General features: G+C 43.6%; 1 protein-coding gene across 1 annotated transcript in view; it reads left to right on the top strand.

Moving 5' to 3' along the window:
- Positions 1 to 16,582: 16,582 nt before the first annotated feature.
- igdcc3 (immunoglobulin superfamily, DCC subclass, member 3) overlaps positions 16,583 to 17,163 on the top strand; it is a 54,016-nt gene continuing 53,435 nt past the window's right edge. Inside the window, exon 1 of the mRNA XM_034117042.1 lies at positions 16,583 to 16,711. Within this exon, the coding sequence (XP_033972933.1) occupies positions 16,645 to 16,711 (67 nt within the window). The 5' untranslated portion in view covers positions 16,583 to 16,644. The remainder of the gene's footprint in view (positions 16,712 to 17,163) is intronic.

Below are 17,163 nucleotides of genomic sequence, written 5' to 3'. Positions count from 1 at the left end.
GAGAAGACTGGCTCACTTAAAGGGGAGTGGCATGGGGGTTTCCGTCGGCAAAATGGTGTGTGTGAGTGTGTCTGGGAGAGAGAGAGAGAAAAAAAAGTGGAGAATTTTATTTTAGTATGGTTAAGATTTATGAGTCATATTGTTGTGGTTAAATAGCAGCAGGAGCAGCTTATCTGTTATGTTTTCAAATAAAAAAGTAATAAATAATCACGAGGAGCTGACAGCCTAAATTCCTTCAATGGGATGAGGACATCTTGTGGCCATTTCCAAAAGTGCATGAACCGAATTTAGTATCCTTTATAAACTGATTTGTGACAGGAAAGTAAGCTGTTATTTTAAAACTTCTAAGGAGAAATTGGTACCACTGTCAATTAAGTAGAACGTTTTGGTTGGTAAAAGACATAATTTAAAACAATATTTTGGTTGCAGGCAGTAATAAATCGCCCCTGGCTGTAGTTCAACCTCCAGCTGGACTTCTTATACAATACAACATTGATTACCCTTGCATATCTAAATGAGAATCAAATATGTCTTACCTTTATGACATATTAATAAATGTTTATGGGCCTTGGACTATGTGACAGTCCAATAACACCACACCACAACCCGTAACATTTGAAATGGTTTACTGTATATTGTTCATGTTATTACGCATATTGCATGTTTGGAACACTGCTACAAAACAATTCAGATGTTTCCCTTTTAAAGATGACCTTTATCAGCATCAACATTATGTTTCTCTCAGAACGGCTTTGGGTTAGCACAGTTCAACCACTTATAAACCACCATACACCAAATATCAGAGGTTAAGGATGGCTGGCCTTTCTGCTTTGAAATGCCCCACTCAGAAGATAAACAAAAACAGCTTTTCTGTGAGTTTACTTTTACAGTGTAACTGCTGTAATTGTAGTGTACACAGCATGATAAAGTAAATTACTTTTGGAGTAGAAAACTGTAAATATGTTTAAAGTATGATAAGGTAAATTACAATACATTAATTATAGCCTATTACTTTAAACTATTTAATAGACATTACTGCAAATGTAAACATGTTTACTTTATTTAATATAAGATTGTTTTATTAACTATACAAAATAAAATAAATAAAAAAAGGCGTTTGTCTTGGTCCATTGAATAAAACAGGTATTTAATGTTGACACATTTTGTACAATTAAATACAATTAAGTATCAAAAACCTAACTTTAGTCAGTTGCTAAAACAAATAACAATATATAATGTTGTACAACACACACACACACACACACACACACACACACACACACACACACACACACACACACACACACACACACACACACACACACACACACACACACACACACACACACACACACACACACGCAGTGAGATAAACACATGAGCATTATTTAAGTGCCAGCCATAAACTAAAAACATCTTCATCCATATTTTTGCTAGCTTTGCTGTAAAATAAAGTGACAATGTGAGAGGTCAAGAGATGGTATTGGGGTTTTCTACATGTTTAAATCAACAGATAGTAGGCTAACACATTTAGTTAAAGGCAACTTTTCCAGATCTGTGAAATCAGTATCAGAAGTAACAGCTTCAAGGTTTCAGTTTTATTTTCAATGGCTTCACATGACCACAAGCATCCTTATAAGCATACGGTACCATGAATTAGATGTAGTAGCCAATGTCAGAATAACAGAAGTAAAATGCGTATCTTTAGATATTTTGAAGGACTCAATATGATCAATTATTTTTCTTCTAAAACATTTATGATTAACAATTAATACAAACTGTGTTGGTTCCAGAGAGGTCAAGAAATGATAGGTGGTAAATAGTAGCACAAAACCTAATGACTGTGGCTCAGAGGTTAAATGGGTGTGAAAGGGGTATGATACCCCTTTCACACCAACGGTGTTTCAGGGCCGGTTCGGTGCTGGTGCTTGAAAAGCACCGGGTTTTCCTGTTCACACCGCAGCGGAGCAGCGTCATAGCTCCGGAATCCGGTTCGTTTCGAGCACCAAAAAGTTGTCCGTCTAGAAGCAAGAACCGCATACGTCACGCTTACGTCGGAGGAGGGCGAGATTAACCTGAGCTAACACTTAAGGCGAGTACGGCAAATAAAAGTTGTAACAAGCAGTAGTGCTGAGCAAAGTGACTAGAACGCAACCACACACTTGTTAAAAAAAACACACTTTATAAAGTCAGGCAACACTAACGTGTGATTCTGTTTATTTGTACCTTACTTTGACCATCCGTTCGCTGTTATTGATCATTGTGGAGAGCAGGCAGACGTTTTGTTTGTTATTATAGCAGCTATCGGATGGAATCAATACATGGGCTGCACAGGTTGTCATGTCCGACTATCACAAGTAGAATCATAATGAAAAATACGCCGGTAAAAAGTGCCTGTAGAAAACTGCTTAGCAAGTAGTCAGTTTAGCTTCGGTTGCTATGCTAACATCACCCATGTTATACCAGAGAAACTTTCATAACAGCGTTGTGATGCCAAACAGCGCAGCGTCAATTCAGACTGACACCAAACAGCGTCAATTCAGACTGACACACATTCACTTAAGGGGAACTGGGGATATGTATCAGCTGCTTGTGTGACAGTCAGACAGTGAATACTTTAGAGCCGTGTGAGCTAACCCGGAGCTAACGGGAGAATACACTCCCGTTGAAGAGCAGCCGGCCAGCACTGCAGCGGTCGGTAAATGCCGCTGAAACACATTAATAAACAATGAACCACGGCACTCTGGAGAAAAGTATAAGGTTGGAGAAGTCGTTATTTAATTTAATCTGGCTTCGTATGATTAAAAGCAACGCAGTCCCCGGCCCGTTGTTGTTGTGAGGTGAGCTCCAGCGTTGGGGAGAAACTCAGCGACGTAAACTGTGACGTCATGACGCAGCAGCGGCAGCACCAGTCGGGCTCTGAGCGGTGTGAAAAGAGCCGGCGCTAAACCGAAGAACCGGTTCTGAACCAGAAAAGCTCTAGCACGGAGCTTGAACCGGAGTTGCGTTGGTGTGAAAGGGGCATGATGGGCCAGTGCTTCAATTCACATGTTGAAGTGTTAATGGTCAAGATACTTAACCCAAAAAATGCTCCTGTTGTTCTGTCTATTGTACAGTGGCTGAGAGGTGCAATCGACAATTACAAAGTGTGAAACACTTTAACAAAGCTTGAGACACATTTCCATTTTATAAAACAAATTTACATTTTATAAAACAAATTCACATTAGCAAAACACTTTTACCAAAGAAAAAACTATTTTACTTTAACAAAAACAAATTAACAAGATGCGAAACACTTTTACAAAGCTAGGACAAGTTTACAAGTGTCGAAAGACTTTAACATTTGCCGAAACACTTTAACATTTGCCGAAACACTTTAACAAACTAGAGAATCAAACCGGAAAGGGAATGCCCATCATACCAGAAGTGACGTTAAGTGATTGACACAAACTTAAGTTTGTTTTGGCGGATAGACCGCCGGTACCTATGGACGGTACGAGTGTGTTTATGGTCGTTAAACATGTTTTGACACCGGCATTTATTTTCAAATTACCATGAACAGTAATTTACACACATCTGGCCAACTCCATAGGTATATGTGTGTGTTCCCAAATGAAATAAATGTGTTTAATCTTAATCTCGATGTAGTGCTCAGTGCTGTCGGAGTGCAGTGGAACACTGCAGTCAACTCAGCCGTCTCTCGCGTTTGCTTGGTCAAATCAGCAGCTCTTCATTTGTGAGTGCGCGATTAATCACACTTTTACGGTAATCGACCGAGAAGCAGCACTGACGCTACAGTATAAGAGTAAAATAATGCATGTTTTTGTGCTATATTTGCGATAAAAATATGTTTTTACCATAAGTTCTTAATACAACTGACACTGTTGGACTCAGTACTAGTTTGACTGCTACCAACAATAAAATGAAGTACTTTTACTGTTTACTTTTTCAGTTATTCTCTGTCAAACTCCCCTCCTGAGAACAAATTCAAGCCACTTCTGCTACATTTGATGAGGGATAAAATGATTTTTAGCCATAAGTTCTTAATAAAATTGGTACTGTTGGACTCAGACTACAACCACAAATACAATGAAGTACTTTTACTGTGTAATTTTGAGTAATACTCTGTCAAACTCCCCTCCTGAGTACAATCATTCATGTATTCTGCTATTGAGGGATAAAAAGATTTGTTACCGTAAGTTCTACATGAAATTGATACTGTTGGACTCAGTACTACTTGGACTACTACCACAAGTACAATCAAGTATTTTTACTCTGTACTTTTTGTAATACTTGGTTAAACTCCCGTCCTGAGTACAATAATTCATAGTTCATATACAATACAGGAATTATTGTACTCAGTAGGGGAGTTTGACCGAGTATTAATCAAAATGTACACAGTAAAAGTACCTCATTGTATTTGTGGTAGTATTCTAACAAGTACTGAGTCCAACAGTACTAACTTTATTAAGAACTTATGGCTAAAAATCATTTTATCTCTCATCAAATATAGCAAAAGTGGCATGATTTTGTTCTCAGGAGGGGACTTTGAGAGAGTATTACCCAAAAAGTACACGTTAAAAGTACTTCATTTTATTGTTGGTAGCAGTCAAACTAGGACTGAGTCAAACAGTGTCAGTTTTATTAAGAATTTATGGTACAAATGATTTGTATCGCAAATAAAGCAGAAAAAACATGCATCATTTTACTCTTGTTCTACTAGCGTCAGTGCCGCTTCTCGGCGATTACCGTAAAGGCCCGATTAATTGCGCACTCAAAAATGAAGAGCTGCTGATTTGACCAAGCAAACGCGAGAGACGGCTGAGTTGACCGCAGTACCGGAACGGACGACAGTATCGGAACGGACGACAGTATCGGAACGGACGACAGTATCTTAATATCTTCTGAAAACAAATGCCAGTGTTGCACGCATGCACGCGCGCGCGCGCGCACACACACACACACACACACACACACACACACACACACACACACACACACACACACACACACACACACACACACACACACACACACACACACAGGTGACCGGACATCTCCTTCATAAATAGAATAATAAGGTGTAATAATCGGGCAGTTCGATGTGTGTAGAGGTGTGTGTGTGTGTGTAGAGGTGTGTGTGTGTAGAGGTGTGTGTGTGTAGAGGTGTGTGTGTAGGGGTGTGTGTGTGTGTAGAGGTGTGTGTGTGTGTGTAGAGGTGTGTGTGTGTGTAGAGGTGTGTGTGGCTATAATGAAGCAGCCTGCAGTCGCTCTTTAGCTGTTCTAATGAAGGTAAACACAGCGAAGGCTGTGTGTAAAAGGCACAGCTCCACTTCCTACTTGACGAACCTGTAACTTTCTCGTGTGCACGAGAACGTATCTCTTGCGCAAGAGAAAGTATATCGTGATGAGCAAAACCATGTCACTTGGCCCAGGTGGTTTCCACAGAACGGACAAAACATGTTTAACGACCATAAACGTCCATAGGTACCGGCGGTCTATCCCCCAAAACAAACTTAAATTTGTGTCAATCACTTGCACGTCACTTCTGGTATGATGGGCATTCCCTTTCCGGTTTGATTGTCTAGTTTGATAAAGTGTTTCTGGAAATGTTAAAGTGTTTCTGCAAATGTTAGAGTGTTTTGGGAAATGTTAGAGTGTTTCGACACTTGTAAATTTGTCTCTAGCTTTGTAAAAGTGTTTCGCATCTTGTTTATTTGTTTTTGTTAATGTTAAATTGTTTTTTCTTTGGTAAAAGTGTTTTGCTAATGTAATTTTGTTTTATAAAATGTAAATTTGTTTTATAAAATGTAAATTTGTTTTATAAAATGTAAATTTGTCTCAAGCTTTGTTAAAGTGTTTCCCACTTTATACAGTAATTGTCGATTGCACCTCTCAGCCACTGTACTATGGTGTTGAAGTGTATGTATGTCACTTTGGATAAAGCATCACCTAAATTACATATAATATGTCATAAAATGTATGGTTATGCCTTTGTTGCTATTTTTACATGACAATTTTAAGCTACACAAAGACAAGTCCCCCAGCCAGGCCATAGACTGGACGGCCGAAAAGGAGGCCGCTTTCGATGCCACCAAAGCCGCCCTGAGCAAAGCCGCTATGTTGCGGGGGTGGAGACATGCACCACTGGGCATACACCTTAATTGTGGAATAAGCAAGCCCCCTGTCCACCAGTATCTGTAAATAGGACAGAATAGAGCCCAACGTACATGATAGAGGCTTAGACTCCTTTCTTCACACCACTGCTGGAATCCCAACCACTTCGTCCTGTAACAGGCTGTGGTGGATCCTGCTCTTGCTGCCTGGATATTCTGAATAACTTTGTCAGACAGTCCCTCCCGTCTCAGCCTGTCCCTCTCAGGAGCCAAGCCTGGAGAGGTTGGCCCAGAGTGGGTAACGCCCCTATTGCACCTGCTTCCTGAGACAACAGGTCCAGGGCTGGCCCACCATCATCTGTGTCACCTCTGCGTACCACGGCGCCGAGCGGCGACCTGGGGCTAACAGGATGACTGACAATCGTTCTCGTCTCACCCTCTCCAGGAGGGGGAGAATGAGACGCAGCGGTGGAAAGGCGTAGAGCAGCTTTCTTGGCCATGGCTCGTGTGCAAACACATCCACCCCCAAGGGTGGATTGTCCTGCCGAGCCAGGGAAAACCATAGGGTACAGTGGCTGTTGCGCCGGTAGTCTGTACTAGGCTACCCCCTGGAAGGCAAAACGCAAATACTTTCTGTGCTTTGGAGCAATTTTCGACATGAAAGTAAGCGCCCTTCAGGTCGATGGTTGTGAACCAATCGCCCGGCTGCCGTAGTTCCAGTAATTGGTTTACATATGGAACTTTTCGCAGGCAATATGCTGATTCAGGCTGCGAAGATCCAGAATGGGTCTGAATTCTCCTGTCTTCTTGGGAACCAGGAAGTACATGGAGTAAAGCCCCTTTTCTCTGTCCTGAGAGTGCACAACAGACACAGCCTGTTTTTGCAACAGAGTCTGAATCTCTGTTGAAAGGAAACCTATCTCCTCCTGGGATGATAGATTTGCCTCTCTTATGCCCCTGAATGGAGGAGGGACGCTGCAAAACTGGAGTGAGTAACCCAGTCTCAGTGTCCTGTCCATCCACTCTGTCAGTACACAGCTGAGCTTCCACGGGGCCGCGCGCCTTCGTATTAACGCTGTGTTTCACATTCAGGGCCGGCCCTAGACTTTTGGGGGCCCTAAGCAAGCTTTGGCTTGGGGGGCCCCCCTCACTCTAGCGCGTTCTCACTACACACAACACGGAACCAACTTTTGTCTTATGATGTTAGCATAAACACACATATTGTATAAATAAGCATGTAAACACCGTGGACCTAACCTCCTCTAGGGGGGGATCCGGGGGCATGCTCCCCCGGGAAGATTTTTTTTTAAATATTGAAGTTAAAAGCATCAATCTGGTGCACTTTGAGAGCAAAATTAAGAGATATATGGATACATCTCTCAACACCCATATGAAACAGAACTGTAAACAGATTTTTCTTTATGGATATTTTACAAATCACTCCCCTTTTAAACTGTATTCTTATTTTGTCATATAGTATTTCATAACTGTTTTTCATTTATTCTCTCTGTCTGTCCATCTCATAATGTTCACATAGAAACTAGCTGTCAATAGGAATATCATTCAGAAGAATTATAATTTCATGCAAAAATCTGTCACAAAAAGAGGTTGCACATTTAAATGCAGGTGTGGTTATGGCAACGTCAGTGGCCAAACAGCCACATTTACTGCTGCAAATACGTTCAAATACGCTGTTGACACGTAAAGCAGTGGCAACTATGCCACCATTTCAGCTGACTTTTTCTCAGAAATACTGTCACATAACATCCATATATTTTAGTGCTAGGTTGATGCTTAGCTAAGCTAACTATGAAACACTTTAACTGACAGGACTCAGGATCAACTGTGTACTGTAAGGTAGCTTCTAGCTTCATGTCGAACAGTAAGTCAACATTTCCCAGAGAGCTCTCTTTGAAATCACCAGGTAACGCTAAAAAACATAACATTTAGATTGTATGACAAAGTGTTTATTTAATATATCTGGCTAGCTATAGCTACTTGCTAACGGTTTAGCTTACCCCCGCGATTCAAAGTAATGTCAACGCTGTAATTTATGCTTTGCTTACATGTTCGCATAACTTGGACGTTTACTGACATTTACATACCTGACCTTGTTTACCTGGCTCAAGTGGTGGCTCTGGGGTTGTTGTGTGAGCCACCACTTGAGAATTGTCGTATATTTTAAGAAAACATTTTCTTATGTCCATCTTCAAGAACTCTGAGTCCGACTGACAGTTTATTTTAAACATTGTCACAGCTCACAGGATAGGTGTCAGGATTGGAGTTTTGTGAGTTAAGTTTTGGATTGTTGTTTTAATTTTCCACCTTTTATTTTGAAATGTTTTTCTCCTTGTGTCTTGTCTGGTCCTTCTTCCTGTGTTTGCCTTCCTGTCTTTAGTTTCCCTGGTGTGTCTGATTGTCTCATTGTGTTCACCTGTTGCCCTTGTGTTTCTGCCTCCCTTACCCGGCTGTTTCTTGTCCCGTGATTACCCCTCTCTGTATTTAGTCTTTCCCTGTGTTCCCCTGTCAGTTCATTGTTTGTCTCTCCCTTCACGTCACGCTCCATGTTTGTCCCTGAAGTTTTGATCCTGGATTCTTTACTCGTGCTCCCCTGTTTTGGTAATGTTAAGTTTGTTTCTTGTTTTCTTTTGTCATCGGCTTTTTGTAAAATAAAGCTCGCTTTTTGTAAAATAAAGCTCGCTTTTTGTTATCCCTTAAAACCCGCTTATCCTTTTTAATCCTGCATTTGGGTCCTACCTTTTCCACGCATCGTATCAATAGGTACCTGTCAGCCAATAAGACAGATGTTTATTTCCATTCAACTCTCTGGTTGGTCTGGTGTCTTGCCTCTGTTGCATTCACTGAACACGGGAAATTACAATCCTGCCGTCCTCTCTAGTGTCATGATAAGGTTCAGGTAAAGCACGGTTAATGTATTATATTTTTGACTCAATAATATAATACATGACTTTGAGAGAAGGCAATCTAGGCATATTAACACAATTAATTAAAGATACTTATCACGGCGACGGTGTAGGCCCACTCAGACTTTTTTTTTCTTTTTTTTGTGGCTGCGGGGCCCTAAGCGGCCGCTTATGTCGCTTAATGGGTCGGGCCTGCTCCGTTCACATTCAACGGTGAAATGCATTAATCGGAGCTATTACACCAGGCAAGGTGTGTTTTCTGACAACAGCACGCCGGCAATAGCGTCTTTTGAACCCGCACAGTGCTTTGACAGCACTTTCTGCGGTTTATTCCACTCACGTGCGCGCGCCCACCTGCTGCTTCCTTTACTGGAGTTACAGCCGGTGAGGTGGGAGCATCTTGCGGAAGAGCAATCAGCGAGACGCCCAACACACCCGTGTGTATTTGCAGCCGCCCTGTCACGCGGCAGCGGGGCAGAGGTTCTCTGCCCAGCCTGCTGCCTGCTGGGAGCAGATGGGCTGCCACGCTCCGCCGCCATGGTCATCACCAGGGGGAAGTCCTGGCGGACAGACCTGGGCGGTGGACTTCCATTGAAGTGCCCGACAACGAGAAGTCCTCATCATCCTCCTCCCCGGCAAACGGAGCCATCCGCCCCGCTGGAATGGCGAACCTGAATGGCACCGCCTCTGCCATATCCTGGTCCCCCAAACACTCGAAGCAGAGGTGGTGGGGATCGGCGCCCGCTATTAAGCCAGGGCACGAAGGACAGGCCCGGGTCTCTAGAAGTGGCGACTCCATGAAGGTATGATAACTTCTTTCTTCTTCTTTCAAACGTTTTACTTTCTCTGAGGTGTTGTCCTGCTCGCTGAAGAGAAAAGGATGACAGGATCAGGAGGCGTGGCCGCCTTATATACTGTGTGTCTGCGCGCGCATTCAGGTAGGCTCGCCCTGATTGGCCGTCTACGTTTATACAAACTCAGTGTGTGAAGGCTCGCATAGCAGGGTTGAGAGTAGTACCCATAGAGTCCAGTAGAGGGCGGAGCCTGTGTGAGATATAACCGTCCGTGAAGTTGGTGTCGCAGAAGTTTGTGTGGCAGGGGCTTAAATCCTGGGTCGACTCATGCGTGGACTGTCAATGGGCTAAAGTGCACCGCCATACTAGGGCCCCTTTCGAACTTTTTGCGGTTCCTGAGACGAGGTTTGACCATGTCAATGTCAACCTCGTAGGTCCACTGCCCCCCTCTCACGGTTTCACCTACCTTTTCACGATGGTGGACAGGACGACCCGCTGGCCCGAGGCCGTCCCCCTCACCTCGACGTCAGCTTCTGACGTTGACGTCAGGTGCGCCCCCAAAGAAGACCTGCAGTCCTCGTCGGCGGAGCTCGTCTATGGCCAGACGCTACGGGTCCCCGGGGAATTCATTCCGGCCGCCACTGTGCCCTGGTCTGCGGCCGGGCAGCGCTCCTCCCTGCTTGAGACCGCCAGGACATTCACGCCCGTCCCCACGTCGCAGCACAGCAACCCAGCTTTCCGGGTGTCCCCCGGACTACGGTCGGCGGATTTTGTTTTCATTCGCCACGACGCCCACCACGTCCCCCTGCGGCCCCCTTACGACGGCCCGTTCAAGGTCATACGACACGGGGACAAGAGCCTGGTGGTGGACGTTGGTGGCAGACCTGAGACTGTGTCCGTCGATAGGATTAAGCCTGCTCATGTGGACGTTTCCAGGCCGTTGGAGTTGGCTCTGCCCCCACGTCAGGGCCGTCCTCCATTGTCCCGCCCCCCACCCCCTGTGGGGATGCCCTCGCCCTCGTTGGCGCCCTTGCCCTTGCCTGCGGCCCTGCCCTCCTCGGCCCCTGTGGTCTGTACGCGCCGGGGTCGGGTGGTCCTTCCTCCCCGACGCGAGGATTTTGACTATGGGTGAATTCTGGGGGGGCTTGTGTGGTGGGTTGACATAATTTACCCACGGAACTATGGGTGGGGGTATTGTTCCATATGGACATTTGAGTTAGCCTGACTTACTGTTTCCCCGGTCAGTTATTCCCGGGCTTGAAGTTGTTTACATGCTGTTTCATGTCTAATATTAAACTAGCTTTGTCCTTTGACACACCGCCTCTGACTCCCGTCTCTCGGCACTACACAGCAAAGATTAACTAATTAACTATATAAAATACTTGCTTACATCTTGGTAATTAATACATTCATAAGTGCAAAATGCATTATTTTGCAACCATAATCCTAATCATGGCACAACATTGAAGACATATAGACGGCACCCTTAGATTAACGCTTGCGCATCTCAATGATCATACATACTATACTGGAAAGGCTACTGCATCATAGGTAACAGCGTACTGTTTTTGTTGTTTTCTTTTTAAGAGATGAAGTACATGTTTGGTCCACTAGGGAGAGGTCGAGTACAAGTGAACAACCCGAGCTTTGTTGTAATTAACGGCCCGTCCACACAGCAGCGTTAAAAAAATCTTGGAGGTTGGCGTATCTGAAGCTTGGGGATTTTTTGCGAGCAAGGCACCAACAACCAATCACATGAATCTCCCGCCCCCGACATACGAAGCAAAAAGGTTTGAAGTAAACTGGATATAAACTCCCCAAACAGGCGAAAACATACCACTGTCTCTGCCACCTCCCTCCATGCCTGGCTCCTCCGGTTTATATCCCGGTAGGTAAATAGGGACTGGTCGTAAAGCACCAGGTGATTCCCTACCGCTAATTTCTCCTCAATTTTTTGGAATATGAGGAAATGACCTGCGGTATGTCTCTCCCAGCATACACGCGGTTTGATTGGCTAGCGCTTGAACTGTCAGATTTGCATACACGGGATTTGATTGGCTGACGCTTCCACCTCATCTTCAAAAGTTGAACATTGCTCAACTTTGAATCCTGAAAATCCTGAAAATCTCCGCTCGCCTGCCCACAATGCAGTTCGGCGAAAAGTGAGGCAAAGTGACGCTGCTGTGTGGACGGTCCGTAACGGACCGTCCACACAGCAGCGTTAAAAAAATCTTGAAACGCTTCTGCCCATTCACTTTGAATGGGGTGACGTCACTTTGCCTCACTTTTCGCCGAACTGCATTGTGGGCAGGCGAGCGGAGATTTTCAGGATTTTCAGGATTCAAAGTTGAGCAATGTTCAACTTTTGAAGCTCAGGTGGAAGCGTCAGCCAATCAAATCCCGTGTATGCAAATCTGACAGTTCAAGCGCTAGCCAATCAAACCGCGTGTATGCTGGGAGAGACATACCGCAGGTCATTTCCTCATATTCCAAAATATGGAGGAGAAATTAGCGGTAGGGAATCACCCGGTGCTTTATGACCAGTCCCTATTTACCTACCGGGATATAAACCGGAGGAGGCAGGCATGGAGGGAGGTGGCAGAGACAGTGGTATGTTTTCGCCTGTTTGGGGAGTTTATATCCAGTTTACTTCAAACTTTTTTGCTTCGTATGTCGGGGGCGGGAGATCATGTGATTGGTTGTTGGTGCCTTGCTCGCAAAAAATCCCCAAGCTTCAGATACGCCCACCTCCAAGATTTTTTTAACGCTGCTGTGTGGACGGTCCGTAAGTATTAAGAGGTACACTTAGTTTATTTCTCACGACACGTGCATTTACACCTAACCCCTAACCCAGACCTGGGCATTGTACGGCCCCCGGGCCACATACGGCCCTTTGGTTGACTCTGACCGGCCCGTGTAAGGCTAATTGGAAATTACAAAATAAACATATTTTCTAACTTTACCTCATGCATGGACTAAAGCTGCATTGCTTTTATTTTGAAGTTGTTTTTTATTCACGTGCATAATGACGCAATACGTATATCAAGACGTGCACATTATTGGATCCTTGTCACAAGACGACTTTAGCCCTCAAAAAAATGTCCGCTAAAAAAAGAAAGGTAGATGCTGAATGCAGGGTTTTCAACAAAAATTGGACTGCTAAGTATTTATTTACTGAAGTCGGAGGTAAAACCGTGTGTTTAGTTTGCGGGGAGCAGATCGCCGTGTTTAAGGAGTACAATGTGAGTCGACATTACGAGACGAAACACGCGGAGAAATATAAAAACTTGACTGACGCTGAAAGGGCGCGGACATCGGAAGCTTTGCTAGCTAAGCTGCAAAAGCAGCAAGGCTTTTTTACCAAGCTTCACACATCCAGTGATGCAGCAACCATGACCAGCTTTGTGATATCCCACAAAATTGCTAAAAACAGTAAGCCGTTCTCGGAGGGGGAGTTTGTCAAAGAGTGCTTGGTGGACTCTGCAGCACTAATATGCCCTGAAAAAAAAGCCGCATTTGAGCAAGTCCCGCTGTCCAGGCGAACCGTGACTAGAAGGATCGAGGACATTGCGGGGAATCTGGAGCTTCAGCTGCAACGTGAAGTGGCAAGTTACGACTTTTTCTCCTTGGCTTTGGACGAGAGCTGTGATGTCCGCGACACAGCCCAGTTACTCGTATTCGTCCGCGGGATAACACCGGACTTCAAGATTACGGAGGAGCTGGCAGCAATGCGGTCGATGAAAGGGACGACTACAGGGAGCGATCTGTTCACGGAGGTAAACGAGTGCATGGACACGCTGGGACTGAAATGGGACAGACTGGCAGGTGTCACAACGGACGGTTGTCCAAATCTTACCGGAAAAAATGTCGGACTTTTGAAACGTATGCAAGATAAAGTGACTGAAATCGACGCGGATCAGAAACTGGTATTTTTGCATTGTATTATACACCAACATGTGTTGTGCAAGTCAGTGCTAAAAATTAACCATGTTATTGATGTTGTTACTAAAATAGTAAACTTCATCAGGGCAAGAGCTTTGAACCACAGACAGTTTATCGCACTTTTGGAGGAGCATGAGACTGAGCATCGTGACATCGGCTACCACACAGCTATCAGATGGCTCAGCCTGGGCAAAGTGCTAAAAAGAGTTTGGGACCTGAAAGCAGAGATTCGAGAGTTTTGTGAGAAGAAAGGCAAAGACTTCCCAGAGCTCTCAGATGAGGACTGGATGGCAGATTTTGCATTTGCTGTTGATGTGACTGCACTGATGAATGAACTGAATACCAAACTGCAAGGCAAGGGCCTTTTTGTTCATGAAATGCACAGCCTGGTGAAGGCTTTCATGACAAAGATGCAGTTTCTTTCAAGCCAACTGGAGAGCAACAATCTCACTCACATGCAAACCCTGAAAGAAGTCACACCATCAGCTGATCACCTCCGCAGGTACTCATCCATGTTGGGAGCATTGCATGGTGAGTTTTCAAGGCGATTTGAAGATCTCAGAAAAATCGAGGATGAAATGCACCTGATTTCCTCTCCCTTTACCTGCAGTGTGGATAATGCACCCAGTGATGTTCAGCTGGAACTCATCGACCTGCAGTCTGATGCAGTACTGGCAGAGCACTTTAAGTCAGGATCTCTGCTGGATTTCTACTCTTCTCTCAAGGAGGAGAACTTTCCAAACATGAGGAGACATGCTCAGAAGATGTTGGTTCTCTTTGGCTCGACCTACATATGTGAACAAACATTTTCAATTATGAAGTTTACGAAATCCAGGTATAGATCCTCTCTCACTGATGATCATCTGTCAGCTGTGCTTCGCATCTCCACCTCAGACATTCAACCTGACTTTGATGCACTCGTTAAAGCCCAGCAGAGACTAGATTTCTCTCACTGAACAAGAAAAGAGAACTTAAAAACACCAAATGAGGTGGTTAGACTACAAATGTTGGCATGTAAAGGCACCAACTAGCAGTGAACTGGGACACTTTCTTTGGAAGCCTTTTTCTCAAAATCACAGTTCAGTGATGTTTAGTGACAGTTCAATATGATGTATCTTGCTTAATATTTGGAGTACAAAGACAATATTGTGATGTCTTTAGAATGCTAAGAACCTCTTTCCAACAGTAAATGAAACTCAAATTGTGTTTGAGTGAATGTGACTGAAAATGTTCACTAATATGAGTCACAAATGGTGAAAAACGTTCATTTTGTTTACCATTGTTTTGGGAAATTTGATTTAATAAATGACATTTTTTTGTAAGGCAACCTCACTTTTTCATTGCTTAACTATAACATATACTCTTACCAGCTTGTCAAAACAATGCTATTTACTGCTTTTTATAAAGAAATACAATTAATATTATGCAGAATTGAGTTCAGCCTTTTGGCCCGGCCCTCCACAATATTTTCAGTTTCTCATGTGGCCCCATGGAAAAAATAATTGCCCACCCCTGCCCTAACCCCTTGCTTTTTAAATGATTTCATTTTAAGATAATCTCATAATGATTTTGTTATTCTTCAGTTCAGCTAAAAAAATAAAAAGACATCACATTTGCATCCAGTATGTTCTGGTGTTCTTAACGCTAAATAATTTAATCAAAACAATCAAGAGCGTATTAGTTGATCCTTAAAAACCTGTTTTTGCAACGTTAATCACAGTAGCCTGCTCATTAATGATTTTATTTCTGTTGTTTGCCTATTTAGTTTGTGTGAGTGTCAATGTGTGTTCTCTCTTGCATTATAAAACAATGGTGCTAAAAGAGGACCCCACTAGGATGTTGGATTATTATGACCGTGTATTACCCATAGACTGTATATATAAAGGTATTACCTCATTTACTGGACTGCAATATCCAAACAGTTTTTGTGTTTTGTTGAGATTCGTCTTCCCACTAGGGGGAGATGAAGTACAGCTAAAACAACCGCTGCTTTGTTGTAACTGAGTGCTCGGGGTCCTCCTTGTTTATTTATCATGTCAACCTTAAAAATAAAACAAATGACGTCACAGAATTTCATAATGTTGTTTTTGTTGTGCTTCTCAATTTTGTGAAATTCTGCCTGCTTTTTAGAAACACACTACTACAGTAGTAACCACGTGTTCAATGTGGACACAAGGTGCATGGTGTTTTTTTGTTATTTGTTGCATCAATTAGGCGACTTTGTTCATATGTATTCAACCAATGATAGAATAAATATGTTTTGTGCCATTCTCTTAATTCATCCGGATTATCGTAGAAACATAATCATTATCCTAATATTACATCATAGTTATTATGGTTATGACGAATATCCCAATACATGTATGAGTAGGATTAAGAGTATTAGCCTTCTATTAGCCTATTAGTATTGTGTATTTACTATAAGTAATAGGCTTGCTTTGCTTACTAGTAGAGAAGTGGTTGTTTTATTGACATGCAGAAATAATGCCGTTTTTGCAGGTTTCTCATGCTTACAGCGAAACAGTCAGCAGTCGGGTCTTTTGTTTGGAGAGCAGATTCAGCGTGTGTGTGTGTGTGTGTGTGTGTGTGTGTGAGTGAGAGGGGTAGAGAGAAAGAGAGAGAGAGGCAGTCTTTGGGATACAGCAGAGTGAGGAGGAGAGAGAGAGCGGGATGCTGACAGATTCCTGATAGATGGCTAAAATGGCGAAAGCGTGTTCGACCCCAGCGAGCCACCAAACAGTATAGCAGTGTAGGTCGGAACATGTAGTGCTTGAAGCTGGATATCTCGGTGTGTTTTTTTTTTACCCCGTCTATTCACCTCACGTTGTCTTCTGCAAGTGCTGGAATATTTTTTCTTTAAGTGTTTAAATGGCATCCACAAGGCGCCGCCGCCTTGTTCCGTGCTTTTTGGGAATACTTCTAAATGCTCTAATTGGTAAGTTGCATTATCTTATTATACCAGTAGAGAGTTTAGTGGTGCAGAGTGGCTTTGCGGAGGTTAGCCGCTGTTAGTGAGCTTCTCTCCGGAGCCTGGTGCATGCTGCAGGCAGCGATAGTGTGCTGCTGACCAGTAACCCTGAACTTGGCCCCTTTCCGATGTCCGTTAGCATTTCGGCTGTAATGCCAATGTGGAGACTGGTCCTGGAGCCATGTGCACTGTGGAATTTGTACCTGCAGGAGGTTACTGAGTGACACGCTGATAATGTTTTTAAAGTTAAATTCCGTGTGCATTCTGCAGAACTTCACACGTTTTCACAAGCTGATGGTGTTGTTTCGCCATGTGACTACTTCAAGTGGGCATTGGGCAATACATTCAAATCTACATCGCTAATGAGCATAACAATAACATAAGTATAGCCACGTGCAATGTAGTCAAAATGTTTCCGT

Source organism: Trematomus bernacchii, unplaced genomic scaffold (assembly GCF_902827165.1).
Source record: "Trematomus bernacchii unplaced genomic scaffold, fTreBer1.1, whole genome shotgun sequence".
Taxonomy (NCBI): domain Eukaryota; kingdom Metazoa; phylum Chordata; class Actinopteri; order Perciformes; family Nototheniidae; genus Trematomus; species Trematomus bernacchii.
Note: the sequence above shows the minus strand (reverse complement) of the source record. Positions and strands in the feature narration are given on the sequence as shown.